The sequence below is a fragment of the Lagenorhynchus albirostris genome, chromosome 19 (genome assembly GCF_949774975.1).
Source record: "Lagenorhynchus albirostris chromosome 19, mLagAlb1.1, whole genome shotgun sequence".
Taxonomy (NCBI): Eukaryota; Metazoa; Chordata; class Mammalia; order Artiodactyla; family Delphinidae; genus Lagenorhynchus; species Lagenorhynchus albirostris.
In genome coordinates, this window is record NC_083113.1 from 5,931,693 (window position 1) to 5,959,540 (window position 27,848).

General features: G+C 42.4%; 1 protein-coding gene across 3 annotated transcripts; it reads left to right on the forward strand.

Annotated features, from left to right (window-relative positions):
• LOC132509756 (zinc finger protein 160-like) lies at positions 1-27,235 on the forward strand. 3 transcript variants are annotated; one of them, XM_060131159.1, is made up of 5 exons: positions 11-48; positions 1,189-1,277; positions 7,619-7,708; positions 9,195-9,321; positions 22,351-27,235. In XM_060131159.1, exons 3-5 carry the CDS (start codon positions 7,637-7,639, stop codon positions 24,309-24,311), a joined length of 2,160 nt encoding a protein of 719 aa, XP_059987142.1. In that variant the 5' UTR covers positions 11-48; positions 1,189-1,277; positions 7,619-7,636; the 3' UTR covers positions 24,312-27,235. The 3 variants fall into 3 exon arrangements, with proteins under 3 accessions (XP_059987141.1, XP_059987142.1, XP_059987140.1); XM_060131158.1 differs by lacking the exon at positions 1,189-1,277 and having other exon boundaries at positions 1-48; XM_060131157.1 differs by lacking the exons at positions 11-48; positions 1,189-1,277 and adding an exon at positions 53-164.
• The last annotated feature ends 613 nt before the right edge of the window (positions 27,236-27,848 follow it).

The window sequence follows — 27,848 nt, forward strand, 5'->3', positions numbered from 1 at the left end:
CAACGGACCCGGAAGCGGAGAGCGCGGAGCGAAGGTCACAGGCGGAGCGTAAGTTTCTTCTTTCTAGTGTAAATTTGCGCTTAACAACCCCCACCCCAACCCATCCCCTGGGTGTGGGAGTCACTACGGACCTTAAAATCGCCGCACCTGCCCCTCCGCCCCAAGTGAGTACAGACGTCGCCGTCACAGGGCAGGGGTCGTTTCCCTCAGGGTTTGAAATGGCTTTGAGGCTAGTTCGTTCCTTTGGCTTTTCTTTTCGCTTCTTTTTCGCTGCGTTTTCCTGGTTAAAATCCTTTACTGACCTCCGCCCCCCCTGTGAAGTCCTCTTCTTTGAGGTGGATTCGCTCCACCACAGCCTCGTCCTCTCGGCCCCTGGAGGGCAGCCCTGGCCGCCCCGCTCCCGTAGAGCCCGCGTCCTCTCCCCGGTCCCGGGATTCTGGAGAGCCCGCCCCTCTCCTGAGACCCCCCTTCCTCCACGCCCGTCTTTTTTCGTGTCTTCCTCAGGCCGGTCCTTCTGCTCCCCCGGCCTCCGCTTCTTAGTCAGCCCTTCCCCTCACCCCGCAGAGGGGGAGGTGACCTGGGCCAGCCGTGTGACGCTCAGTGTTCTTCGGTCTCAAAGTCCACCCCGCTGGAAAATGTGCATTTCCGCTGGGCGGGCATCTTAATTCAGTCGACATCACGGTAAATATGTGGGCGAGGGGGATCAGGAGAAGCAGAGACAGAGCGGTTGACAGAGAAATAGGAAAACTAAGGTGAAAATAAGAATGAGGGAGAACAGATGGCAACGTAGAGGATGGGTGAGGGCCTGTTTCAATGAGTACTTGGTAAGGATGTCAGTGATCTTTTAACAGTTGAAAGTGAGTTCCGTCAGTCAATCTAGTATTGCGTTTTCTTCCCTTTTATGTGATCTGTGAGCTACTAAGTAGATGTGCCTCTCAAGTACCTCTTGTCTGTTCTCTGCAAGTGATGAAGAATGGGCTGGATTGACCTGGAACCTTCTTCCAACAGAGCCCCTCTGTTCATGATGAAGACGTTTGCCCAGAGCTTATTTCTAAGCTGACCCCTTTCAGCGTTTTTCCAGGAGGACCACCTTCTTGATCTCCATACTGAATGCCCAGTGGCCTTCAGTTTGCAGCTTGTGTGTGTTCCTCTCGCGATCCTGTGCCCATAGGTCTCTGTGCCTTTCAGCCCTGTTTGCTCAGGCATGCGTGAAGGAGACGAGGAAAAATGGAGAAAGTGGAGAGGAGCCTGTAGGTGTCTGCCGGAGGGTTACGGAAGTAAGTGTGGGCCTCTAGATGAGCCCGATGAATGGTGTGTGCACCTGTCCCAAGCAGAGTTGTGGGATCGTGGGGTGTGTGGAACTGTGGGCAAGGGGTGCCGCAGTTCTGGCTGGAGCATCTGCAAGTGGGTTGATGGGTGGTTGCGGGCTGCATGGCATGGTTTGGGGTGCTCTAGTGTCTTAGCTCCCGTTTCCTGGGACACAGATGCGGAGACTGAGATTTGCACGCATGGGTTTAATCGAGTAACTCATGATCACACCTGTGGAGGAATGAAGGCGGTGGATTTGGCAGAGAGAAATGTATTCCTGCGATGTTGTTAGAATCAAGGCCTGAGCTGAGCCCACAGGGGGAGCTCTGTACGCAGGAGGATGGGGTGTTGGTCCTAACAGGTGCCTAGAGGGTGTCCCACAGAATCCACGCCACTCAGTGACGTCTGTGGGATCTTTTGGGAAGGCAAGAATCATCATGCATCCCATATAGTAATTACAGGGAAAACCTTCAGAGATCATTTTCTGGGTTACCTTTTGTGTTTTGAGATATTTTGAGTTGCAGGTGAAGAAAGTTCCAGTAGCATTTTGGAAGATACGAAAGAGAATTTGGAGTGTTTTCTTCAGAGATGTTGGGGTCTTGTTGGGACATGTGTATCACTGGAGACACCTCTCTTAGTAGTAGTTTTTGGAGATGACAGTGTTTGTGCTGAGGTCACTGAATGAAAATATGGTGTCTTCAGTCTAGTGGGTCCTCGAGGGTCTTCATGTGTACTGTTCCATCTAAATGCATGAGTTATTAGGGTTTGGAATGTTTTGTGGGGTTTCATAGTAGGATAAGGGATCATTATGGGGTGTCTTGGGAGTGTCTTGGGCCACATGAGACTTCGTAAGTCTGTATGACTCCAGAAGGGAAACATTGGGTCTTAAGCTGCAGATGGCAGAAAAGTTTCATACGGAGGACCTGTGGGGGATGTGTCTATGGACACAACTTGAGAGGGGCCATAACGCCCTATGACTCGGGGAAGGATTGTTCCAGGAATCGGGAGCAGTCAACACCAAGGTGAAGTGAAGTACAAAGGCTCATTGTTGGGAAAATGCAGCTTCTACTTTCCTCCTACCAGGCCAGTGGTGGGTTCTCTGCTGTCCTCCGCACATCTGTCCCAAAACACCACACACACACACACACACACACACACACACACACACACACACACACACACACACACACACACACACACACAGTCACAAGGCAGCTGGGGAGCAGATGAGCAAGATGTTTTAAACTAAATGCGGAACCAATGAGAAGGGCTGCTATGGTCTGAGAAGGGAATTTGGAGACAGGAAGGGGAGCCTCATTTGGGGAGTTACAGCCCTGGTATTTGCGGGAAAACTCAGGAGTGGGATGAAGGAAAAGCTCTGTTCATACTCACCAGTGGATCTGGGGCTCAGCAGTTAGTAGATTGTAGAATGGGGTGAGCTGATGAGGTCAGATGACAGAAAGGAACTTGTGTTCCTACCCAACACACACTCGCCCTTCATACACGTTTCTCTGTTGTGTTCGCTAGAACGGCAGTGCTGGTGGTTTCCCAGGTAGGTGACTTGAGGAAGAAACGTGTTTTCTCTCTTTGTGCCTTGCCTCCCTCAAGTCTTCCAGCTTCCCCTCTACTGTTCAGTTCAGACACCCACTTTCTGCTGTGCTTCTGCTGTTGCTTTGCACAATCCCAACCAACCCAATCAAGTCAAGAGTTCAGGCTGTGACCCTCCCACCCCCCGGCCCCACCGCAGCATATGGGATCTTACTTCCCTGACCAGGGATCGAACCTGCGCCCCCTGCGTTGGAAGCACAGAGTCTTAACCACTGGGCCTCCAGGGAAGTCCCAGGTTGTGATTTTTTTTTAAGCCAATATCATCGCAGAGTGAGAAATCCTAGACACTGAGACCTTTTCTCCATCGAGGGGTCTAGGCAGCCGTGAGGCCTCTCCTTTTTCTGCTGATTTTAGGCTCTTTTATTTCCGAAATGGGTCTTGCTCAGCCTGAGGCAGCTACCCCTTGGTTGAGGTCACTGCGGTCCCGGTTGAGCTTACACTTGCCCTTTGCACTTGTTGAGGGTAAGGGGCATTGTCTGGATGGAGGACCCTCGGCTAGACCCATTTCTGCTGTTCCTGGTCAGCTCCTTCCTCACTCTTTCCAGGGCAAAGGATCCCTGCACACATCTGTCCCCCAAAGTGAAGACCATGCCGGAGGGTGTACGAGTTTCACTCTGTGTTCTTCTCATTAATTTGCTGACTACATACGGAGTATGTACTATAGTCCAGGCTTGTTTTGTCTGCATCAGGGGTAAAATGATAAGCCAGTGGGATACACTCCCCCACCTTATCCAGGCTGTTTATCCATAATGGAGACAAGCACACCCTGTCACTTACTTACAGCCATACAAGTCAGATGCCCCAAAGCAAAGGACGTGTGCACTCATTCTCCTGTGGCCCTCTACTTCCTTGCCCTCCCTGGCATCCCCATCACATCCAGCTGTGCCTCCTCTGTGCTGTCCCCGTGTGGCTCATCACAGCTGGAGAAAGCACACCCCCAGATTGACTGGTCTCACTTGATTCCTGGCTCTGTTCCCTCACATTCCCTATGTGTCTGCTCCATGCCCTTCCTTTACAGGCCCTCATAAGTCCAATACATCCTCTCCCATCTTTTCTCTCAAAGGCCCTGTTTCTTCATTGAGCCCCTGGAGCGAAGGGAAGAGATCTCCTCTAACTGGCTCACCCATCTGCCTCAGGGCCTGTGTTGTCTCCTCGGTATCGACTGTGAAGAGTCTGTCCCTGCTCCTGGCTGCGGCTGACCCTGCGATTGTGCCCTTGTTGCCAACTTCACTCTGTGTCAGGACCGCATGGCATCCTTCCTCCACTGCATCATGTATTTGACTTTTAGGGGGTTATTTTCATCAGCATACACAAATGGTGGTGTTGCCCATCTTACACACAAGGACCAACACACACACACACGCCAAAACCTTTTTATGCACTCTACCATCTTTATTTTTTTAAAGATGTTCTATTGGAAGTAGCACTCTTTCTTTTTTTAAAAAAAATTAATTTATTTTGGCTGTGTTGGGTCTTCGTTGCTGCACGCAGGCTTTCTCTAGTTGCAGCAAGCGGGGGCTACTCTTTGTTGCGATGCTCGGGCTTCTCATTGCAGTGGCTTCTCTTGTTGCAGAGCACGGGCTCTAGGCATGTGGGTTTCAGTAGTTGCGGCACGCAGGCTCAATAGTTGTGGCTCGAGGGCTCTAGAGCGCAGGCTCAGTAGTTGTGGCGCACAGGCTTAGTTGCTCCGTGGCATGTGGGATCCTCCTGGACCAGGGCTGGAACCTGTGTCCCCTGCATTGGCAGGCGGATTCTCAACCACTGCGCCACCAGGGAAGCTCACTCTACCATCTTTAAAACAAAGCATTCTTGGGCTTCCCTGGTGGTGCAGTGGTTGAGAGTCCGCCTGCCGATGCAGGGGACACGGGTTCGTGCCTCGGTCTGGGAAGATCCCACATGCCGCGGAGCGGCTGGGCCCGTGAGCCATGGCCGCTGAGCCTGCGCGTCCGGAGCCTGTGCTCCGCAACGGGAGAGGCCACAACAGTGAGGGGCCCATGTACCGCAAAAAAAAAAAACAAAAAAAACAAAGCATTCTTAATTAACTACATTTTCCCCACTACTAAGTACCTTTTCTCTATGCTCCATTTCAGAGCACAATATACTATAAACTTGTTTATGTTTTTTATCTTCAATTCTTGCCTCTAGTTCCCCTGTGAACCCCACCCAATCAAGCTTTCACATCCACCATCTACTGATACTTTCTTTTCCAGAGTCACCAATGACCTCATCTCTCAATCGAATAATTTATTCCCTCTTCTCATCTTGCTTGTTGTATCGGCAGCATGTTGGGCACTGGATCACTCCTTCCTTGAAAGACTGATTTTCTTGAAAGACTGATTTAACCTTTAAAAGTCCGTTTGCTTCAATTTTCTTCTCACTTCCCTGTTCCCTTCTCGCTGTCCTCTGATGAATTTTTCTGAACACCCTGGTTTCTGAACGTGGCAGCCTCCAAAAGTTTTAGTCGTTGAACCTCTTCTCTTGTCTACATCCGCTGCCTTTCCCCATCATCTCTTCTCATGAGTTTTCAACACCACTTGCCCGTCTCCCAGTTTGCCCTCTCAAGCCCACATCTCTCCCTTAAAGTCTGGAATCCTGTGTCCAGCTGTCTCCTCGACATCTCTGCTGGGACATCTAACAGGCATCTCCGCCTTAATTTGTCTGAAACTGACTCCTTGAGATCCCTGACCGTGTTCCCCCTGCCGTCTAACACATCTTGCTTAAGGGCAAAACCATCCTTCCTGGGGCTCTGACGAACATTTTGGTATGTATATAAAATATATAAAACACTACATTATGTGTAATTGTTCTAAAATGTAAGATACAAAAATATTAGCTGTTTACTTAAAACGAGTGATGGAATACGTGGTTGCTAAAATTCTTTTTTTCTTATGGAAGAAAAATGCTTGGAGACCAAGGCCCTTCATCATCAGCTTCCCCCGGTGCCTCTCTGACCTCCCCTCCCGCCCACCTCCTCACCCTGCTGCAGCCACCCAAGGCTCCTTCCTTTTCCTGGGGTCAAGGTTCCTGCTGTCCCAGGGCCCTCACAGGGGCTGTCCCTCAGACCCAGGTGGCAAACACGCTTCCTCCGCCAGGTCTGTGGTCTGATGTCAGCGTCTGAGTGGAGCCTTCTCTGACCACCCCCCTCCCATTTAACATGCCAGCCACTCCCTCACCCCCACCTCTGGTCCATAACGCCTGCCCTGCAGTTTCCTTCTGCTGCTTCCCCTTCCACTGGCTGAGTCCTGGTGAGAACCAGGCCTCAGGGGAGAGCAGACCCACAAGGAGGTGTCACACCTTTCAGAATGGCTGTTAGCCAGTGGATAAGAGATAACAAGTATTGGCAAGGGTGAGGATAAAAGGGAACCCTCCTACACTGTTGGTGGGAATGTAAATGGTACAGCAGTTGTGGAACTCAGTGTGGAGGTTTCTTCAAAACTTGAAAATAGGTCATGCAGACCGCCTAGCAAGCCCATTCTGGCTGTTGATGCAAAGGAGACAAAGGAGATAGCTGCACTCCTGTGAGCATTCCTGCATTAGTCATAGCAGCTAAGATGTAGAAACAACACGAAGGTCTGGTGGCAGACAAATGCATAACAAAAATGTGTTACATACATACCGTGAACTATTATTATTCAGCCGTAAAAATGAAGGGTCCTGCCGTTTACGACACCGTGGATGAACATGGAGAACATTCTGCTGAGTAAACTAAGCCAGACCTAGAAAGACATACTGTCTCATCTCGCTAATGTGTGGAAACTGAAAAAGTTAAACTCATAGAACCAGAGAGTAGAATGGTGGTTACCGAGGTCTGGGAGTTGGTGAAAATGGGGACATTTTGGTCAAAGGGGTAAACTTTCAGTTGTAAAATGAGTAAGTTCTGGGGAGCTAGTGTGCAGCATGCTGACTGTAGTTAATTGTAGTGTATTTCTATATGCTTGAATTTTGCAGAGAGAATAAACGTTAAGTGTTCTCACCACACAGACACAAAATGGTAATTGTGGGTTGATGGAAGTGTAATTACTTGATTGTGATAATTATTTCACAGTGTATACATCTGTCAAATAATCACATCGTACACCTTACATTTATACCATTTTAATTCATCAGTTACACCTCAGTAAAGCTGGGAAAGAATAAGAAAGTGGGGGCTGTGCTGGGCTTGCCTCCTGTGAGTGGTGCTCAACCCAGGCTTCCCATTAGATCGATGAGGCTTTATGCATAGACATGTTTTGTACCCTCTGACCAGGTACCCTCTTCATGTAGTCAGTGTGGGACCAAAGTTCAATAATATTTATGTTGCCCCAGGATGTTCCAATCCGGATCCCTCACTGAGCATCAGGACTCTGGGTCCCCCCGTTCCTGAGGGCTGAGATCTGGGCTGAGGGTGAGGGCTCTGCTCTGCGTGGGGATGGATCAGGGCTGGTCTGTGACCTGCAGGGGATCGTCGGGTCCAGCTGAGGTGCCCGCTGCTGCTGGGTACGTGAGGGCCTCACCAGGAGGGGAGCGAGATCTGAAGAAAGGGTGGGAAAACTCACCTGTTGGACTCTGTGTAGGAGTTTATTGCCCCAAATCCCTCCTGGGACAGTGGGCAGCAGAGGACCGTCTATTCCACATGCTGAGGGCTTCCCTGTGTGTGTGGTGGTTACTCAGGGAGGGGGTGTGTTGATTCTAAGCATTAAACAGCATCTTTCCAACTTTCAAGGTCAACCTCTAAAGACTCATGTTGTCTGAGGAAGAAGCCCAGAAGAGGAGGGAGAGGAAAGAAAAGGAGTCAGGAATGGCTGTGAATCAGGTAAAGTCGTATTGTCAGTTGATTATTTTGTCTGTCCTTCCAAAATGCCCTTCTTCGGACTTGCCAGTCTTCTCTGATGCTTCAGTTTGCTCAATAAAAGTTTGGTTGTTTTTTTTTTAGCCTTCTTTTTGTCATGATTTTTAATTATCCAAGAATTTTTCAACTCTACTATTTTGATAATTTCTTTCCTTAATCTGTTAAATTAATGTACACCACTAATAACCCTTCCAATTTTGAATCAGTATTTTATTACTGGAATAAACAAACTTGGTTTGGCTTTTTTTAATAGCTACATATCTAAATTTAAATGGATAAAATTATATTTGTATTTTTGAGTATGTGTATTTTATAGACATTAAAGCATTATATATTTCTTCATGTTTGTATCTGTTTTTTACTAACCTACTATAGAATAATGTTGACAAACTAAATTAAGTACACTTAGTACATTTTCGTTGTCCCAGAGATGTTGAAATACATTGATCAAAATGATAATTTAAAAAATCATCCAAAATATGTTGAGACAGCTGCTCTCATTTTAGTGAATGGTGTGTCTACACGTGTGTGCATTAGTGCATGGATGTGAAAGTCCATGGCTTTTATAAAATATCATTTTATAAATAAGTTTTATATTTTTTTTAGCAGTTGAAATTACATGTTAATCCTGTTTTACACTATCCCATTAATAATTTAAATAGTAGCAAAAATGGTAACATTATGTGTAGACACGTATGTATTTATATATGATTTTTTATGCATTTGCACGTTGTTCTCCTTTTACGTTTCAGGGTTTTTCAGGGAGCCCTCTGTCAGGGTACTTTGCATGCTGTACTTAACTGTTTGATTGTTTAGGTTTGATTAGGGGCCGACCACCTGAGTTCAGGTGCTCGCTGTGTCATTTCTTAGCTATTTGATCTGAGGCGCGTTTCTTAGAGTGTCTGTGACACAGTTTTCTCCTCTGTAAAGTGGGAACAGGTCTTTCTCTAATGAGCTATTATGTCGATAACAAGTTAATATATGTCAAGTCTCAAGCGTAATGCTTAGCACATAGGACGTGTTCACATGCGTTTCATCATTGTTCTTTGTTATCCTCATCACAATTTTAAGATCCTGATCTCTCGGTAAAGCCACTGTGGAGTCGCCTCTGAAGACACCACTCACGTCCTAGCTCATCTGCGTACTGAATACCCTCAATGTGTGGAACGTAATATCTGACACTCCTGTGTAGACAACCCGTGTTGCATTTTTACTTGTATATTTCGTGTATCATCCACAAAAACCAGTAATCCACACTGACTCGGAGGATATCGTAATCTTTTGTGGAAGCAAAGAAACTAAAATTTCAGGCATATAACTTGCTCAAAATGCCTTTACTCACATCTGTCAGAACGCAGTCTTCAACCCGCTTGATCCTCTCTCTTCTCCTTTTATGTGACGGTAAGAACTCTCCTCATGGCCCCTTGGTGAGATGTATCTTTTGTTTCAGGGACAGGTGACCTTTGAGGATGTGGCCATCACGTTCTCTCGGGAAGAGTGGGAATGCCTGGACCCTGCTCAGAGGGCCTTGTACAGGGACGTGATGTTGGAGACCTACGGGAACCTGCTCTCCCTGGGTGAGGATAACTTCTCTCTAGAAGTTGGGATCTGCCCTTGTGTATATTTGCATTTTCCCTTGTGTGCCTCTTGGGAGGCCCTGTTTTGCTTGACTGACCTGAAAGCCCCGTTGACTCAGACATGAAAAGCTTTATGATTCGACATCAGGAGTTTAAAATTGCTTTTCTTCAGGAATCTGCCCATTTCATGATATACTAGTTGTTCCAGAGCTTCAGTATTTTCAAAGCCCAATGGCAAACCCTTAATATATCAAAATTCTTGTTTTCTACCCCTGTGCTTTTGATTCAGTAGTTCTAGGAAGAGAGCTAGATGTCTGCATATTATACTGTTCCCTGTGTATTCAGAAGGAGGCGGTGGATGGATTTGTGAAATGTTTCTCCAGACCCATGTGTAATGTCCTCGCTCCTCAGCTGAACAAGGAACTGGGATTCTGGAAACACCACAGGACACCATGTTCTGTTCTTTTTATGAGTACGAATTTCTGTTTCTGTTGTGAATATTGTCTCCATTTTGGAGCAAGGGAAAGAGCTCTGGGCTCTGCAGAGTGAAGTGAAAAATAGCAAAAAATCAAATGAATGGGAACGTATCAGAGGTGCCAACACAGGTCGGAGCTCAGAAGAGCAGAGAGGAAACCTCACCATTAATAGTGTTTGGGAAACTTTCCTTAAGTGGGAGAGTTCTATGGGAAAACAGAAGTTTATTTCTTGTGAACTCTCAGAGGAAATTTTTTTCCTCCCTAACTTACCACTTTGTCCTTCAACATGTAAAATGTGTCTTTTCATCCTTCAGGGGTGCTGCAGCTCCAAAACAGACAAAGGCAGAGTTTTTACCATGATCTACACCCCGTCATCTGGCTCCTGTGAACTCTTTGGCTCCTTGAGGAGCGTGGGACGGGATGTTTGAAAGGGGTCTCTTTTCCCCTTGGTCTCTCGTTCTGTTCTTGATTCCATCAGACGCTTAGTTCTTAGTCCATATGGATCAGAGCTGACACCTCCACAGTCCTAACCCCTGGACCTTTCCCAGTTCCATCTCCATTTGCTGTACTTAGGAGACCTAAGCAAGAGATGAGAAAACACTGGCTGCTCTTCGATTCCATCTGTCACCCCAGAACCTGCATGGGGCTGTCTCAAGCCCTGCCTGCCTGTTCAAATCCCTCCACCCTTCCTCCTTTTCTTTTTTTTTTTTTAATTTATTTTGGCTGTGTTGGGTCTTCATTTCTGTGCGAGGGCTTTCTCTGGTTGCGGTGAGCGGGGGCCACTCTTCATTGCAGTGCGTGGGCCTCTCACTGTCGCGGCCTCTCTTGTTGCGGAGCACAGGCTTCAGACGCGCAGGCTCAGTAGCTGTGGCTCACGGGCCCAGTTGCTCCGCGGCGTCTGGGATCTTCCCAGACCAGGGCTCGAACCTGTGTCCCCTGCATTGGCAGGCAGACTCTCAACCACTGCACCACCAGGGAAGCCCCTGTTCTATTTTTGTCACACAGCTTGGGGGTGTGTAACGGGAGGTGGGTTGGATCATCTGTGATTGTTACTTAGGAATACTGTAAAGACGGTGGACAGAGATATCTTTTTAATCCCCAGTCCTACATGAGGAGCATATGCCAGTCTTTCAGGCTCTTAGCTTGGCATCTGTGGATAGAGCACATGGTCCCTTCTCAAGATCCTACAATATCTGACCCCACATCTTGTATCTTCCTGCCTCTTGCACTACTCTATCTAGTTGGGTAATATAGACTCTTCCAGATTTCATATTCTCTTAAGTTTGCATGAATTTGCCCCTGAAACTTGCTTCTGAAATACACAGTCCTAGGGTCTGAAATTTTATCCTATTTTTTGCCGTGATCATCCACCTTTAAGTAACGGACGATTTTTGGTGGATTCTCCTGTGGAGTGGGTTTCCTTGGTAACAAAATTCTTGATGGAGAATACTGTCACTCATATCTTGCGACGTTATCCTGCTACATAAGAAGCACCACTTGAAGCTACTCAGTAGAGTGGTCAGCATGTCCCAGGATACTGAGGTGGAAAGTATCAGGAGAGCCTGACTGATAAGTGTTTTCAGTAATCTTTCCAGTTTGGAGGAGTGTCATGAAAGCATCTCTCAAGGACACTGTGACAATGGTGTTCACATATGCGAATGACCATCCCCTTTGTGCCACAATAAATAACACACGAATTTCTGCTGGGAACATTTGTTATGAAGATCATATCCTCATATCTCTGAGGCTGTTGACTAAACTATTGTCCATACCACATTTTTTATCCTCTGTGTGTGCCATTGCTCAGTCTACCTCAACACATTATTTTGAAGCAATTTAGTGAGGGAACTTATGAAGCTGAATGATACCTTCAGTGAAGTACCGTAATTTGTTGTATTTAAGCCGCTGCTACTCTTTGTGTTCTTTGTTTCATATTTGCAGTGTGTGGGACGGGGGGGGATTAGGGAGTGGATATTGTTTTCTATATATTACAGTATTTCCTCCTTTAGAGTTGGGGGTATGGCTCAGCAGCTGTTTCCCTAAACCCTACACTTAGTCCAGAATATTTTGAAAACATAGTCTCATTAATTCCTTCTACTTCTTTTCACCTGAGTACCAAATATTAAATTAATTACAGTTTTTAAGTTGAGATTTTTAATATCTTGAGAATATATGTATTTTTATTGTCACTCTCTTAACCCCAGGAATACCATTTGATTGCCTTGCCACAATTTGTTATGTAAAATTCATTGCTTTTTCTATTGTATGTTTTCAATTTTCTGTACATAATTTGTTGAATTTTATATAAATTTCACTGAGTTTTTATTTTGGGGCATGACTGTGATATTCTAATAATCATGCTCCCTGTCTAGGTTCATTAATGTCCGTGTTGATATAGTGAATTAATACTTATATATGCCGTTGTGTTTTATAGAATATTTAGCCCATTTCTTGCACTTTATGAACTTCTTCTCCACTGTTGTTTCTGACACCTGTATTTCCTGCAAAACTTCTAATGTTCTGGAAACTCCATTCCTTTTCTTTTTTTAGTTTATTTTATATTGGAGTATGATTGATTTACAATGTGTTAGTTTCTGGTGTACAGCAAAGTGATTCATTCATACATATATGTAATAGTTTGCATCTGCTAATCCCAAACTCCCAGTCCCTCTTCTGGAAATTGCATTCTTGAGTGAACACTAGAAGACCGTCTTGTTCCCCATCTTCCTTTCATTAGCTTCATATAAAGTGCGCCTGGTCCCCGTTGTCCCTCCTACTGGTGCTGTGCCCTTGTCCTCCAGCTTATCTGCTGTGTGTGTTGGTCACCACCTCTGTGCACATGGGTCTCTTCCATCAGTCTCCACGCCACGGCCAGAAAATGTTTCTGCACAGAACTGCTGTTACTACAGCGCCCATTAATGCAAGTCCTCCCCCATGAGGGCCATTCAACTGTTGTCTCCATAAGGTTACTTCTGTTCTCCTGATGATATTTATGAAGTCTAATTGATTAATTTTAGACACATTGCGTATTATTGATTGATTCGAAATAATTATGTGTCTACTAATACATGTTCTTTTTTTTATTGTGTCAAATAACTTTCATAATGTTTTACATCATTTGAGCTTAGAAGAGTTAACATATACCACGTTTTTCTTGTTGTTTGACTATAGATTCAGTTGATGACCATGAGTATTTAAACTCACTTGATTTCTCCCCATTATCCCCCCTCAGCAGCCCCTAGCAAACACCATTCTGCTTTCTGTTTCCATGAAGTTGACTGTGTTTGATACCCTCACATAAGTGGACTCGTATTTTTTGTGACTGGCTTATTTCGTAACATCCTCGGGGTTCATCCATGTTGTAACACATGGCGGGATCTGAGTCTTTTGTTGTTTTGCCTGAATAATCACCTTTTTGTGCATTCATCAGTGGACACTTGGGTTGCTTCCACCTCTTGGCTATTGTGAATAATGCCTCTGTGAACACGGGTATGCAAATATCTCTTCCAGATCCTGCTTTCAGTTTCTTTGTTACATATGCAGGGAGATGAAATTGCTAGATCATAGGTCTCTTAGTCGGTTTTGGCTCCTCTAACAAAGTCCCATAGACTGGGTGGCTTGTTAACAACAGAAATTTATTTCTCACCGTTCTGGAGGCTGGAAGTCTGAGATTTGGGTGCCAACATGGTTCAGTTCTGAGGAGGACCCTCTTCCCCATGTCTAGCACAGAGCTCCCCAAACTCTTGGAATTTCCTGAGTGATAACAGCAATGGGAGCATCTTTTGGTATAATATTAGGTGTCTTGTCCTCAGTTTCTAAAACTACTTCAGAGCCATGAAGGTAGAATGGGTGTCTTGTTATTCATAACAAACCCCCTTAAGTCACAGCTGAGTTTATGGTAATAAGGTGACTTTTGGAAATTCCCTCAAGATGGGGGGCTGTCACCAGGGGAACCAGCCATGTGATTAGAAGGTTGGAACTTTCAGTCTCACCCCTGATTGGAGGGGTTGGGGAGAGGGGCTAGAAATTGAGTTTGCCTGCCAATAGCCACTGATTTAATCAGTCATGCCTGCGTAATGAAGCCTCCATGAAAACCCAGAAGGAGAGGGTTCTGAGAGGTTTCAGGTTGGTGAACACGTGGAGATTTGGGGAGAATGGTGGTCTGGGGGAAGGCGTGGAAACCCCGAACCCTTTCCCCATACCTTGCCCTATGCATCTCTTCCAGCTGGCTGTTCTTGAGTTATATCCTTTATAATAAACTGATGATCTAATAAGTAACATGTTTCTCTGAGTTTTATGAAACATTCTTAACAAATAAATCGTTGGAACCTCCGATCTGTAGGCTGCTGGTCAGAAGCCCTGGTGACATCCTGGACTTGAGATTGGCATCTAAAGTGTGAGGTGAAGGGGGCAGTTTTATAACACCAAGCCTTAACCTGTCGGATATGACTATCTCCAGGTAGATAGTGTCACAACTGAGTTCAACTGTAGGACACCCAGCTGATGCCTGAACATTGCTTGTTGGTGTGGGGATCCACCCCTACCCCCATGATGGAATTGCTGATCAGACCCTTTTAGAATTCTTTCTATATTCCCAATATTAACCTATTATCAGATACATGATTTGCAAATATTCTTCCCATACCGTAGATTGTCTTTTCACTCTACTGAATGTGCTTTAATGCACAATACCTTGTAAATTTTGATGCAGTCCAGTTTATCCGTTTTTACTTCTGTTGCCTGTGCTTTTGATGTCATGTCTGATAGATCATTGCTGAATTCAATGTCATGAAGGTTTCCTCCTGTTTTCTGCTATGAGTCTTATACTTTTGGAGCTCATGTTTAGACGTATGTGGTGTAAGCCAGTGGTCCAGCTACATTCTTCTGCATGTGGATATTCAGTTTTCTCAACATCTTTTGTGGAATACACTATCATTCCCCCACTGACTGGTCTTGACACCCTTGTGGAACATCACTTGACCATATACACATTGTTTCTTTCTGACATTTATTTCTCTATTCTGTTCCACTGGTCTCTCTGTCCTTATGCCAGTACCACACTGTTTTTGATGAGTGTACCTTTGTGTTAAGTATTTTTTTTTATAAATTTATTTATTTTATTTTTATCTATTTTTGGTTGTGTTGGGTCTTTGTTGCTGTGTGCGGGCTTTCTCTAGTTGCAGTGAGCAAGGGCTACTCTTTGTTGCAGTGTGCGGGCTTCTCATTGCAGTGGCTTCTCCCGTTGCAGAGCACGGGCTCTAGGGTGCATGGGCTTCAGTAGTTGTGGCGCACGGGCTTTGTTGCTTTGCGGCACGTGGGATCTTCTCAGACCAGGGCTCGAACCCGTGTCCCCTGCATTGACAGGCAGATTCTTAACCACTGCGCCACCAGGGAAGCCCTGTGTTAAGTATTGAAATAAGGAAGTGGGAGATCGCCAACTTTATTCTCTTCAAGATTGTTTTTGCTGTTCTTTGTCTCTTGAGATTTTATATGCATCTTAGGATGAAATTACCTATTTCTACAAGAAACACTTGGGATTTTGCTAGGTATTTGCATTGAAGATGTTGATTGTTTTGGGTAATATTGACATCTTGACGATGTTGTATTCCAGTCCATGAACTTGGAATGTTTTTGCATTTATTTGTATCTTTCCTAATATTTTTCAGCAATGTTTTTAGTTTACAGTGTACAAATCTTCTTGTTTGCTAAGGTTATGTGTGTTTTATTCTTTGATGTTATTGTCAGTGGAATTGTTTTCTCAATTTTCATTCAGATTGTTCATCGTTAATGTATAAAAACACACTTGATTTTTACATGTTGGTAATATATCTTGCAACTTTTCTGAATTCATTCATTAGTTCTAGCAGGATTTTTGCAGAATCTTCAGGTCTTTCTCCACAATTGATCATATCGGCTGGAAACAGATAATTTTCTTCCCTTTTTCTATCTGGATACCTTTTATTTCTTTTTCTTCCTATTCTGGCTAGGACTTCTAGTAATTTTTTTTCAGTAATATGTTTTATACAGATAGTGAGAGCATGTATCGTTGTCTTGTTCGTGATCTTCCAGGAAAAGCTTTCAGTCTTTCAACATGGAGTATGATGTTTTGGCCATTTAATACATGTCCTTTCCTGTGTTGAGGTAGCTGTTTTGTATTCCACTTTACTGAGTGTTTTTTATCATGTTAACTTTTTTCAAATCGTTTTCCTGCATCAATTGAGATGATTGTGTAGCTTTTTTTTATCCTTTTACTCTTTTAATGTGCAGGTTTACATGGAAAAGTTTTTATATGTTGAACCACCCTTGCATTCCAAAAATATATCCCCCTTGGTCGTGGTGTATAATTCTTTTAATGCGGTGTTGCATTTGGTTTACTACCGTTTTATTTGTGATTTTTGCATCAATATTCATCAGAGGTATTGGTCTGTGGTTTTCTAGCTGTGTCTTTGTCTGTTTTAGTATTAGAGTAATTCTGTCCTCATAGAATGAGTTTGGAAGTATTTCCTCCACTTCATGTTTTTTTGCAAGTGTTTGAGGAAGATTGGCATTCATTGTTTTTTTTGTTTTTTTTGCATTCTTTGTTTTTAAATGTTGGGTAGAATTCTGCAGTGAAGCTATCTGGCTTTCCTTTGTTGAATGCTTTTTGATTAGTGATTCAGTCTCCTTACTAGGTATAGGTCTGTTCAGTTTTTGTATTTCTGAATTGTTCAGTCTTCAGAGGTTGTGTTGCTAAAAATTTAGCCATTTCTCCTTGGTTTACCACTCTTTATTTACACATAGAATTGCGTATACTATTCTCTTAGAATCCTTTCGATTTCTGTAGCATCAGTTGTAATCAGTTGTAATGTTCCCTCTTTCATTTCTGATTTTAGCTATGAGTCTTCTCATTTTTTCTTAATCTTGCTGAGTGTAAATTTTGTCTCTCAAAGAACCAACTTTTAGTTTTTGTGATTGTGTTTTTGAAATTTTCTAGTTCCTTTATCTCTAATCTTACTCTTATTTCTTTCCTTCTGGAGCTTTGGCTCTGTTTTGGTCTTTTGAGATCTTTTTTTTTTTCCCATCTTTTCTTCCTTTCTCTCTCTCTGCTTTTTTTTTTTTTTGAAATACTTATTCACATGATAAGCCAGGATCTCTTTTGTGTACTCCTTTGTATTTTCTTTTTCCCCAGGTCTGTTGACAGATAATCAAACATAACATGGTGTAAATTTAAAGTGTACAGAGTGATGATTTGATATACATATAATATATTGCTAAATAATTACCACAGCTTAGTTAACACATACATCAATTCACATAATTACAGTTTTGTGTGTATGTGTGGTGAGAACATTTAACATCTACTGTCTTATCAAATTCAAGTATATAATTACAGTATTGTTAACAACAGTCACCATGCTGTGTATTAGATCCCCTGAACTTACTCGCCTTATAACTGAAACTGCCAATCCGCAGCCCCTGCAACCACTATTCTACTCTTTTTCTAATCATTTCGCTTTTGTTTTTGTTTTAAAATTCCACTACGTGTGATATAATTGAGGTCATACTGTATTTGTGTTTCTCTCCTGACTTACTTCACTTGGAATAATGCCCTGAAGGTCTGTCCATGCTGGTACAGGTAGCAGGATTTACTACTTAATTTTTTTATTGCTGAATAATATTCCATTGTGTGTGTACCATTTTAAAATTTATTTACATACCGTTGGACACTTAGGTTATTTCCATGTCTTGGCTATTGTAAATCATGCTGCAGCAGCATGGGGGGCAGATATCTGAGGTAGTGATTTCATTTCCTTTCAGTATGTATCCAGAAGTGGGATTGCTATATCCTATGGGAGTGAAACCATGCACCTCAGATTGGGACTTGAACCCACGTGCCAGGACTCGAACCCGGCCAAAACCCACAGTCTTCCAACTGAGATCACACACCTGGTTTCAGGACTTAATGAAGCTCAGGTTCTTGATGTCTCATGGCAGAAAGAATTCAGTGAGAGACAAAGTGATTGGTAAGAAGTGGATTTATTTAGAGAGAAACACACTCTGCAGACAGAGTGTGGGCCATCTCAGAAGGTGAGAAAAGGCACCAGGGTCTGGGGTGGTCAGTTTTTATAGTGGTGGGTAATTTCATAGGCTAATGAGTGGGAGGAGTATTCCAGCTATTTTAGGAAGAGGTGGGGATTTCCAGGAATTGGGCCACTGCCCACTTTTTGATCCTTATGGTCGGTGTTGGAACTGTCATGGCGCTTGTGGGTGTGTCATTTAGCTTGCTCATGTGAGCGTATACTGAGGCTCAAGGTCTAGTGGAAAAAGTTGACTTGTCAGTCATCTTGGATCCATTTGGTTCTAATCAGTTTATGTCATGTCCTCAGGCTTTGTCATTCTTTCAAAGGTTGTGCCCTGCCTCCTTCCCTCCTGTTTCATTCTTTTTTTGTTTGTTTTTTAATATTTTGAGAAACGCTCCATACTCTTTTCCATGGTGGCTGCACCAATTTACATTCCCACCAGCATTGCACTGGGTTCCCTTTTCAACACATCCTCACCTCCCCTTATTATCTCTTGACATTTTGATGATAGCCATTCTACCAGGTGTGAGATGATAGCTCACTGTGGTTTTGATTTGCATTTCCTCCTAAGGAAGGAGCTGGAATTTGGGAAGCTTCCTCCCAGTTGTGGTTTTCTGTAGTTTTTATTCTCTATTTCATTTATCTCTGATCTACTTTTTTCTACTTCTGCTAGCTTTGGTCTTTTTTGTTCTTATATATATATATATATATATTCCACCTATATATATATATATATATATTATACTTATAGGTGGAATATATATATATATATTCCACCTATAAGTGAGATCATTCAGTATTAGTTTTTATGTGTGACTTATTTTACTGAGCATATACTCTCAACGTCCATCCATGTTGGTACAAATAGCAGAATTTCCTTCTTTTCTGTGGCTAAATAATATTGCATTGTGTATGTCTACTAGATTTTTTTAATCCATTCATCTTTTGGACACTTAGGTTGTTTCTATGTGTTGGCTGTAGTGAATACTGCTGTAATGAATATGGGAATGCAGGTATCTTTTTAAGACAGTGATCTTATTTTGTTCGATATATACCCAGCAGTGGAATTGCTGCATTATGTGATAGCGGGGTGTTTTTTTTTTAATATTTTGAGGAAATTATATACGGTTTTCCATAGTGGCTGCAACAGTTTACATTCTTCCCAGCAGCGATCCCTTTTTTCCACGTTCTGCTCAACACTTGTTATCTCTTGTCTTTTTTGATGGTAACCCATCTGAGGGGTGTGAGGTGATATCTCACTGGGGTTTTGATTTGCATTTCCTCCTGAGGGCAGATCTGGGTTTTGGGAGGCTTTCTCGTGTTCATTCTCACAGCAGTGTGCTGGGGAGTGAGTGAGTCAAAGGCTAGCAAATCGTCATGATCTTTCGGACACTTTTTGGTTCAGTGTTTTGGGGGTAGTCATTTGTTTGAGTGCTGCAGCTTTATTACTGGTTTCCAGAGTTTTCCCAAAGGATTTTTTCCCCCTTTGGTTGTATATTGTTATTAACTGGGTGTCTCCATGGGGTAATCATTGCCTTGAGTTTATTGGTCTTACCATCTTGCTGACATCACTCATGCCTTTTATATGGCGGAGATTGTGTTAAGAGATCCAGGATATGAGTTCAAGTAATTAGAGACCCCAGGAAAAGGGACACTATTATTTTTAATACCAAACAAAGAGTCTTAGATTTCTTTTTTAAAAGATTTTATATAAGTAGTGTTTTATTTAATAAAATTCTTTTTTTAAAAAAAAAAACTAACATTATCACATCTTAAAATGCTCAGACCTTAGCAAACACCTCCTGCTATCTTGGTTTCTCCAGACAAACTCTCTGCCCACCCAGCCAGGAGATCATCATTTTGAAATCAAAATCCCCCTATTTTGCTGTACCATTGATAACATTTTAATGTACCTGCATGTGCGTGTACAGAGTAAACACATCCATCTCCTCTTGATGGCCATTTCCTTATTCTTCTCCCATTCTTGCACATATCCTGGAATATCATTGTGTGTTGAATACATGCCTGGAGATGGAACGCATGAGATACTCAGTTTAACAAATTTCACGGCATGTATTGATATAGGTGTAAACCTGCTCTTCCATTTTTGCCCCATAGTCTGTATATAATTACATTAGTTAAAACTGGGACAGCACTGTGCTCCTTGCCAGTTCTTCTTTTCCTCCGAGCTCAGTATTTTAGTCACCCTCGTACGGTTGTAGACCCACAGACATGCAAACACAAGCTGTGCACCCACGTGTTTGCTACTCCCTGCCCTCCACTCTTGCGCTTCCTCAGACCTGACCTTTCTCACCAGGTATCTTGACTTGGATGGAATACACTGTTATTTCCTAGAGTTATTAAGTCTGTACTCTGGAACTCCCCAATTTCCACAACACTCCTTTACCCACCCACCCTACCCCTGCACTACTCACACTGTAAAAAATGACCCCTATTTATCCACTGAACAACTTTCTCCAGACAGGACCTGAATCAGAATGCACAGGGCTGAGGACTCAAAAGCAAATTCCAGGAGGAGTGGCCGAGTCACACTGTTACAGTGACGCAGCTGAGTTCTTATATCTCCCTTGAAGTATTTCTTTCTAAGCTCCTGGTATTCATTGTAATATTCTGTAATCTGTACTGCCTGAGTGGCCAGTCATGCTTAGGAACATGTCTGATTCTGTAGGTACAGGTTCAAATCTTGCTTCTCTCACTTTCTGTGTAAATTTGTGTTATGTACATAAACCCTGTGAATCTGCTGTCCTGATTTTAAAAATAGTGGTGTTTTACCTCAAGCCTTAAAACGAATTAGTGGTTTTTTGGTTTTTGGTTTTTTTTATTAGGTTGTGTGGGGTCTTAGTTGCAGCAGGCGGGCTCCTTAGTTGCAGCTCGCCAGCTCCTTAGTTGTGGCATGTGAACTCTTAGTTGCAGCATGCATGTGGGATCTAGTTCCCTGACCAGGGGTTGAACCCAGGCCCCCTGCACTGGGAGCGTGAAGTCTTATCCACTGAGCCACCAGGGAAGTCCCCAAATTAGTGTTTTTAGATGGCTTAGAATATTGTATGTTTTACAGTAAAGACTCAAAAAGTTACTTTTCTGTAACAAGATATGTCAACTTTCTGTCATATTTATTATGAGATATCCCTTTGTCTGCAATGCACCTTGTATGTTTTTATTTTGCAGTATATTCTCAACAATGTTGTCTCTGACCTTAAATTTTCAAAGCACATTACTCTGTATCACATATAATTTGGTGCCAGTGAACAGGATAATTAAAGGGCACTGCATAGAGAGGGAATTCCTCTATTAATTGACTGATATAACTGCAGTCATGAAATCATAACTGTGACTTCTGACTTCTTTCTCCAGCTCTTCTTTATAATGTTATGTATTTTCCTGACATGATATTGCATGAATAGGTGATTTCAACATAACTCCCAGTTCTCATATTGTGTGCTCCTTCTAGAATAGAAGTCCTTTCTTTATTCTAAAGGGGGAATGTTAAGAGTTCCACAGAGTAGGACTTCCCTGGTGGCGCAGCGGTTGGGAGTCCGCCTGCCGATGCAGGGGACGCAGGTTCATGCCCCAGTCCGGGGGGATCCCACATGCCGCGGAGCGGCTGGGCCCGTGAGCCATGGCCACTGGGCCTGCGCATCCAGAGCCTGTGCTCCACAACGGGAGAGGCCACAACAGTGAGTACCCGAGTACTGCAAAAAAAAAAAAAAGAGTTCCACAGAGTAAAATTTTCTATAATATGGTGACTTATTATTTATGCTGGCTTTATCATGATTTACTAGAATATTTATTAATTTATATTGTGATTTATAGATGATGTTTTTTCAGCCTGTATCATGCAATATATCTGACACACACCACTTATTAATGATGTAAAATGCCTATTCTCAATGGGGACATGTGGATTTATAATGTGTATTAAGATAAATATTTTGTTTTCTTATAAATTGTTTTATTGATTTATTTTCTCAATGCTGCAATGGTTTTGTGATTCTAAACGGCGAGTTATTTAGATTATTCATTAGATAAGCTTGTTTTGGATTATTTACCATTATAGTACATTGTCCTTTAGTACTTATTTATGTACAATAATTATGCATAAAATATATATTATGGTTTTTTCTCCTCAGTTATGAGACAGCAGTATGTTTACTGCCAACAGGTATGTGATCTTTGTGGTCATGGTGGAAAATACCCTTTCTTTGAGAGCTAAGTTTCCACAATGTGAGTGTTTTTGTCATAGGGTGTTTGACTAGGCTACCCTAAAATTAATTTGAATTACATGTGATTATTCTTTCATTAATAAAGGATCCTATTTCTTCAGTGTGTCAAAAATTTTGAAGATCATGGTTGGGAAGTTTTATAACTCTGTTCAGGATAAGTATTACCTTTGGCGTCATATCACGTTTTCAACATGAAACATTTATTTACGATCTGTAATTAATAGGATACCTATGTTTCTTTATATCTTGTAGCTGTCTCTCATATACATGTGATCAAGAAATTAAAACCAAAAGCGAACAGTGACACAGGAGAAGTATTCCAAACAGTGATGTTGGGAAGACATGAAAGCCATGAAATCAGAGATTTTTACTTCAGGGAGATCCAGGAAGACATGCATGTGTTTGAGTGTCAGTGGAGAGATGATGAAAGAAATTACAAAGGGATGCCTAGAACCCATAGTGAAAATCTCACTAACAGAAAAAATCAACATGGTGGAAGGGATACTGGAAACAAACTTATTGAAAATAAGCTTACATTAAGCTTTCGGGATGAACTGCATATATTTAAAAGTGAAGAGAAATTTGATCAATTTAATCAGGCTGACAAGAGTATCAACAGTAGTACCTCATTTTTACCACTTCAGACAATTTCTTCTATTGTCCAAACCAACATTTCTAATACATATAATAGTGACTTTATGCATCCTTCAGTACTGACACAAGACCAGAAAGCATACAAGGAAAAACCTTACAAATGTAATGAGTGCGGCAAAACCTTTCCTTACGGCTCAAACCTCAGTAGACATCAGTTAATCCACACAGGAGAGAAACCATATAATTGTGATGTATGTGGTAAGGTGTTTAGTCGAAATTCGCACCTTGCGTGTCATCAGAGAATTCATACTGGAGAGAGACCTTACACATGTAAAGAGTGTGGCAAAGCCTTTAATCAGCGCTCAAACCTCACTCGACATCAGGTCATCCATACAAGAGAGAAGGCATATGAATGTGACGTGTGTGGCAAGGTCTTCAGTCGAAAATCAATCCTTGGAAGTCATCAGACGGTGCATTTTGGAGAGAAATCTTACACATGTAATGAGTGTGGCAAAGCCTTTAGGAAGCATTCAAGCCTTACTCAGCATAAGAGGATCCACACTGGAGAGAAGCCTTACCTATGTGTTGAGTGTGGAAAGGCCTTTAGGAAGCATTCAAATCTTACGCAACATAAGACCATCCACACTGGAGAGAAGCCTTACAGATGTAATGAGTGTGGCAAGGCCTTCAGCGTGCACTCAGCCCTAAGGAACCATCGGATAATCCACACAGGAGAGAAACCATACAAATGTGATGTGTGTGGCAAGGTCTTTAGTCGCAATTCAGTCCTCGCAAGTCATCAGAGGCTGCACACTGGGGAGAAGCCTTACAAGTGTCAAGAGTGTGGGAGGTCATTCATTCAACGTTCACTCCTTTGGATTCATGAGAAAATTCATACTGGCGAGAAACCTTACAAATGTAATGAGTGCGGCAAAGCCTTTCCCGTGCGGTCAATCCTCACCCAGCACATGAGAATCCATACTGGAGAGAAACCTTATATATGTGTTGAGTGCGGCAAAGCCTTTACAAAACATTCAAATCTTACTCAGCATAAGACAATCCATACTGGAGAGAAACCGTACAAATGTGAGGAGTGTGGCAGAGCGTTTACCCAAATTTCAAGTCTTAGTAGGCATCAGAGAAGGCATACCGGGAAGGAGACAAATAAATGTAGTGTGTGTGTCAAGGCTTCAATGCAGCGTTCACAGCTTTGGGGTCACGAGAGAACTCACACTGGAGAACTCCAATGCAACTTATGTGGCAAGGCTTTCACCCAGCACTCAAACCTTGCGGCACATCAGAGGATCCATAGAGGAGAAAGACCTTATAAATGTAATAAATGCGATAAGGCTTTTGTCCAGAATTCACAGCTTTGGCGTCACAAGAGAACTCATATTGGAGAGAAATCTCATAAATGTAATGAGTGTGGCAAAGCCTTTACAGATAGCTCACATCTTAATCGACATAAGATAATACATACGGGTGAGAAACCTTACAAGTGTCATGAGTGTGGCAGAGCTTTCACCCAATTTACAAACCTTGCTAGGCATCAGAAAATACACACAGAAAAGAAACATCATAAAGCTGATACGTGTGGCAGTGCTTTTATTAAAAGCTGAAGCTTTGGGGATCATTGGAGAATTCATAGTAGAAAGAATATAAGGATTGAGATAAAACTTATGCAGGTGGTCAAGCCTTAAGATCAGAGACTCCATCAAGGAGAGAAATCATATAAAACCTTAAGTATGTGGCAAAGCTTGCAACCAGGCTTGTGGAACATAACAGAATTCTTACCAGAGAGAAACCTTCCACATGTAATGACAGTGACCAGCTTTGTCAGAAATGTGGACCTTTGTGGTCATGAATGAATTCACATAAGATAGAAGCTGTACAAGTGTGTCAAGGCCTTTAAGCAGTGACCTCAGGATCCACCACAAAGAATTCATACCGGAAAGAAACATTACAAATGTAACAAAGGTGATAGTGTTCAACCAGCGCTGTCAATCGACTTACACATAAGAGAATTTATACTGGGGGAACTAAATCTGCCAATGGAGAAAGGACATCTGTGGGAAAGTTTAATTATCTTCAGTTTGTGAAATTTTTTTATTTAGTTATTTGAGGTTTCTTGAAAAGGCTGCATTATTGTTGATGACCTGCAACCTGAAGTTCGAAACCTGTTGATGTCATAGTTTCATTACATGCTTTTCATTTGTCACCATGATGGTCTCAGGAAAGGGATCAGTAAGATGAAAGGACCTACTTCTTGGGAATTCCCTGGCGGTCCAGTGGTTAGGACTCCGCACTCTCACTGCCAGGGACCAGGTTCAGTCCCTGGTCAGGGAACTAAGATCCCACAAGCTGCACTGCACGGCCCAAAAAAAAAAAAAAAAAAAAAAAAAGGACCTACTTCTTTAGGTGGGGTTTATTCATATCCGTGTAACCTAGAAAAACTAGGACACAATTTTAAGATACAATATGATATAAATTTGAGAGCCTGGGGAGTGACAGAATAGATGAACATTAATAATACATTATTTGGCTGTTTGGGTTGAATGGCATATATAACAATCTCTTTCCATGTTAGACTCAAACAACTTACAGTTTTGAAAATGTATATTCATAATTTGCATTTAGCTATTCACTCCATGGTGTATCCTAGATTATTTCTGTGCCTATAATAAAAATACAGTGAAATTTCAGATTCTCACACCCTAATACCTGCCTCCCAACATTCATGGGTATACACGATATGATTATAGTTTTGCCTGCCTTTTTGTGCATGGAGGCCACAATTAGACCCATGGATTGCACCTTTACATGAAGTGAAAATAGAAATATAGTAAGGATACGAAAAATATAAGAAAATAGAAGAAATTTCAGAAGTAAAGAAATATAACAGCCTATTTTTTGTAATTGGAGCACTCAGGGAAATAATTTGAAAGGATCGGTGTTCATGAGTTTCCTTTTTTTTTTTTTTTTTCTGCGGTACGCAGGCCTCTCACCGTTGTGGCCTCTCCCGTTGCGGAGCACAGGCTCCGGATGCACAGGCTCAGCGGCCATGGCTCACGGGCCCAGCCACTCCGCGGCATGTGGGATCTTCCCAGAACGGGGCACGAACCCGTGTCCCCTGCATCGGCAGGCAGACTCTCAACCACTGCGCCACCAGGGAAGCCCCATAATAGCCACTTTGAAAGGCTATAAAAATCTATTTGAAGTTACAGTAATAAGTAATATGTTTCATAGTTTCTAAACTGTAGTAACATTCCATTTTGTTAGTCATATTTATCGTCTTTTTAAAATACTGTTTAGCCCAATTTGTATATTTAATTTGTATTTCCTTTTTATGGATTCAGTGAAGAATCTGGAGGATGCATAAAGCAAGTTATTTTCAGTTTTGTGTGGTATGAAAGTGTATGTAGAGCAATGACAGGTACAAAGCATGTGTTACATTAAACACAAAGAAAGAGGCCTCTCCCGTTTTTCATTTAGGTTGAGAGAATTGAAATGATACAAGATAATGAACCAAAGTCTCAGAATGTGGAAGCAGGAGACTTGTTGCTAATGTGCAGGTGCATCACTGGAATTTTTGGAAACTCGGTATGTTAATTTAATCTTACAATGTATCTCTTCAGTTCCTCCCCGTCTTGCCCTTATTCCTGTCATCGTCTTTTCCTTCCATTAGTACAATGGAGACTGGAACTCATGTCCCCAACACCTTGTAGGCCATGGTTAGTATGATAGAGCAGATCGCTTTCCTGAGTTTGCTATGGAGATACTAGATTATGTTTGTTTTGTTGAGGTGTAATTTGCATATGATAAAATTCACAATTTTTAAGTGCACAGTATGGTAGGACTTGTATATTTACAATGTCCAACCACAGTATTTTCATCATTCATCACTCCCCTTTAAAAAAAACAAACAAACCTGCACACATTAGCAGTTATTCCATATTCCATCCCCTGCCACAAGGAAACATTAAGTTACCTTCTGTCTGAATGTGGCTCTTTGGGGCATTTCATATAAATTAAGTCATATAACGTGGCCTTATTTCTCCCTTCTTTCAGTTAGTTTACTCTCTACAAGCGTCATCCATATTGTAACATTTATTAGTGCCTCATAACTTTTTATTGCTGAGTAGTCCACAGTTTGATTACCCAGTCGTCACTCATTGGAGGGGTTCTTTACACATTTTGGCTGTTAAGAAAAATGCTTCTATGGACATCTTTTACAAGAAGTCTTTGTGGATATGTGTTTTCCCTTCTCTCAGGTATATTTGTATAAGAGGAAGCTCTGATTGTGATATTATAATTTATGACATATAGATTTGGTCATTCAGATGAGTAATGCATTACTTCCACTCACACTCTATTTGGTGAAACTGTTCTCACGGTCTTGCCTAGCTGCACAGTGGCTGAGAAATTAGGGGAACGCGTAGCTCTTGATGTGGAGCAATTAAAAGAGTGAAGAAAGTCATTATGTTGGTGTAATTACCATGCAACTATATGTGGAAATTAAAATGAATAAAAGTGAAAAATATAATTGAGAAGTATAATGTAAGAATTATTTCATGTCTTTCAGAACAAACATAACCTTAAAATAACATTTTAAGTTCACCCTCAATTGAGTATGTTTACCATTTCCAGGGAAATCCTGTTGACATCTCTGCTGCTTCATGGGAAATATTTATTGTAGCTTTCCCAATTCTGAACATCACTGAGTTATGATATAACAGTTACATTTCCATTAAGTTGTAGTCCAATATGAAAATACATTTAGAGATGACATTAAACTATAACTATTCTAAACTAGAATCAGAATATCTGTATTAAAACTTGAAGAATTATTATTTTATTTTATTTTTTAATTTATTGTTGGCTGCGTTGGGTCTTCGTTGTGCGCGGGCTTTCTCTAGTTGTGCTGAGTGGGGTCTACTCTTCGTTGTGGTGTGCGGGCTTCTCATTGCGGTGCCTTCTGTTGTTGCGGAGCACAGGCTCTAGGCGCTCGGGCTTCAGTAGTTGTGGCACACGGGCTCAGTAGTTGTGGTTCGCAGGCTCTAGAGCGCAGACTCAGTAGTTGTGGCACACGGGCTTAGTTGCTCCGTGGCATGTGGGATCTTCCCGGACCAGGGCTCGAATCTGTGTTCCCCTGCATT

Coding starts and splice junctions, on each gene's coding strand:
- LOC132509756 (XM_060131158.1), top strand. CDS start 7,637: ATGTTGTCTGAGGAAGAAGCCCAGAAGAGGAGGGAGAGGAAAGAAAAG. Junction 7,709..9,194: donor CAGGAATGGCTGTGAATCAG/GTAAAGTCGTAT, acceptor CTTTTGTTTCAG/GGACAGGTGACCTTTGAGGA. Junction 9,322..22,350: donor CGGGAACCTGCTCTCCCTGG/GTGAGGATAACT, acceptor TATATCTTGTAG/CTGTCTCTCATATACATGTG.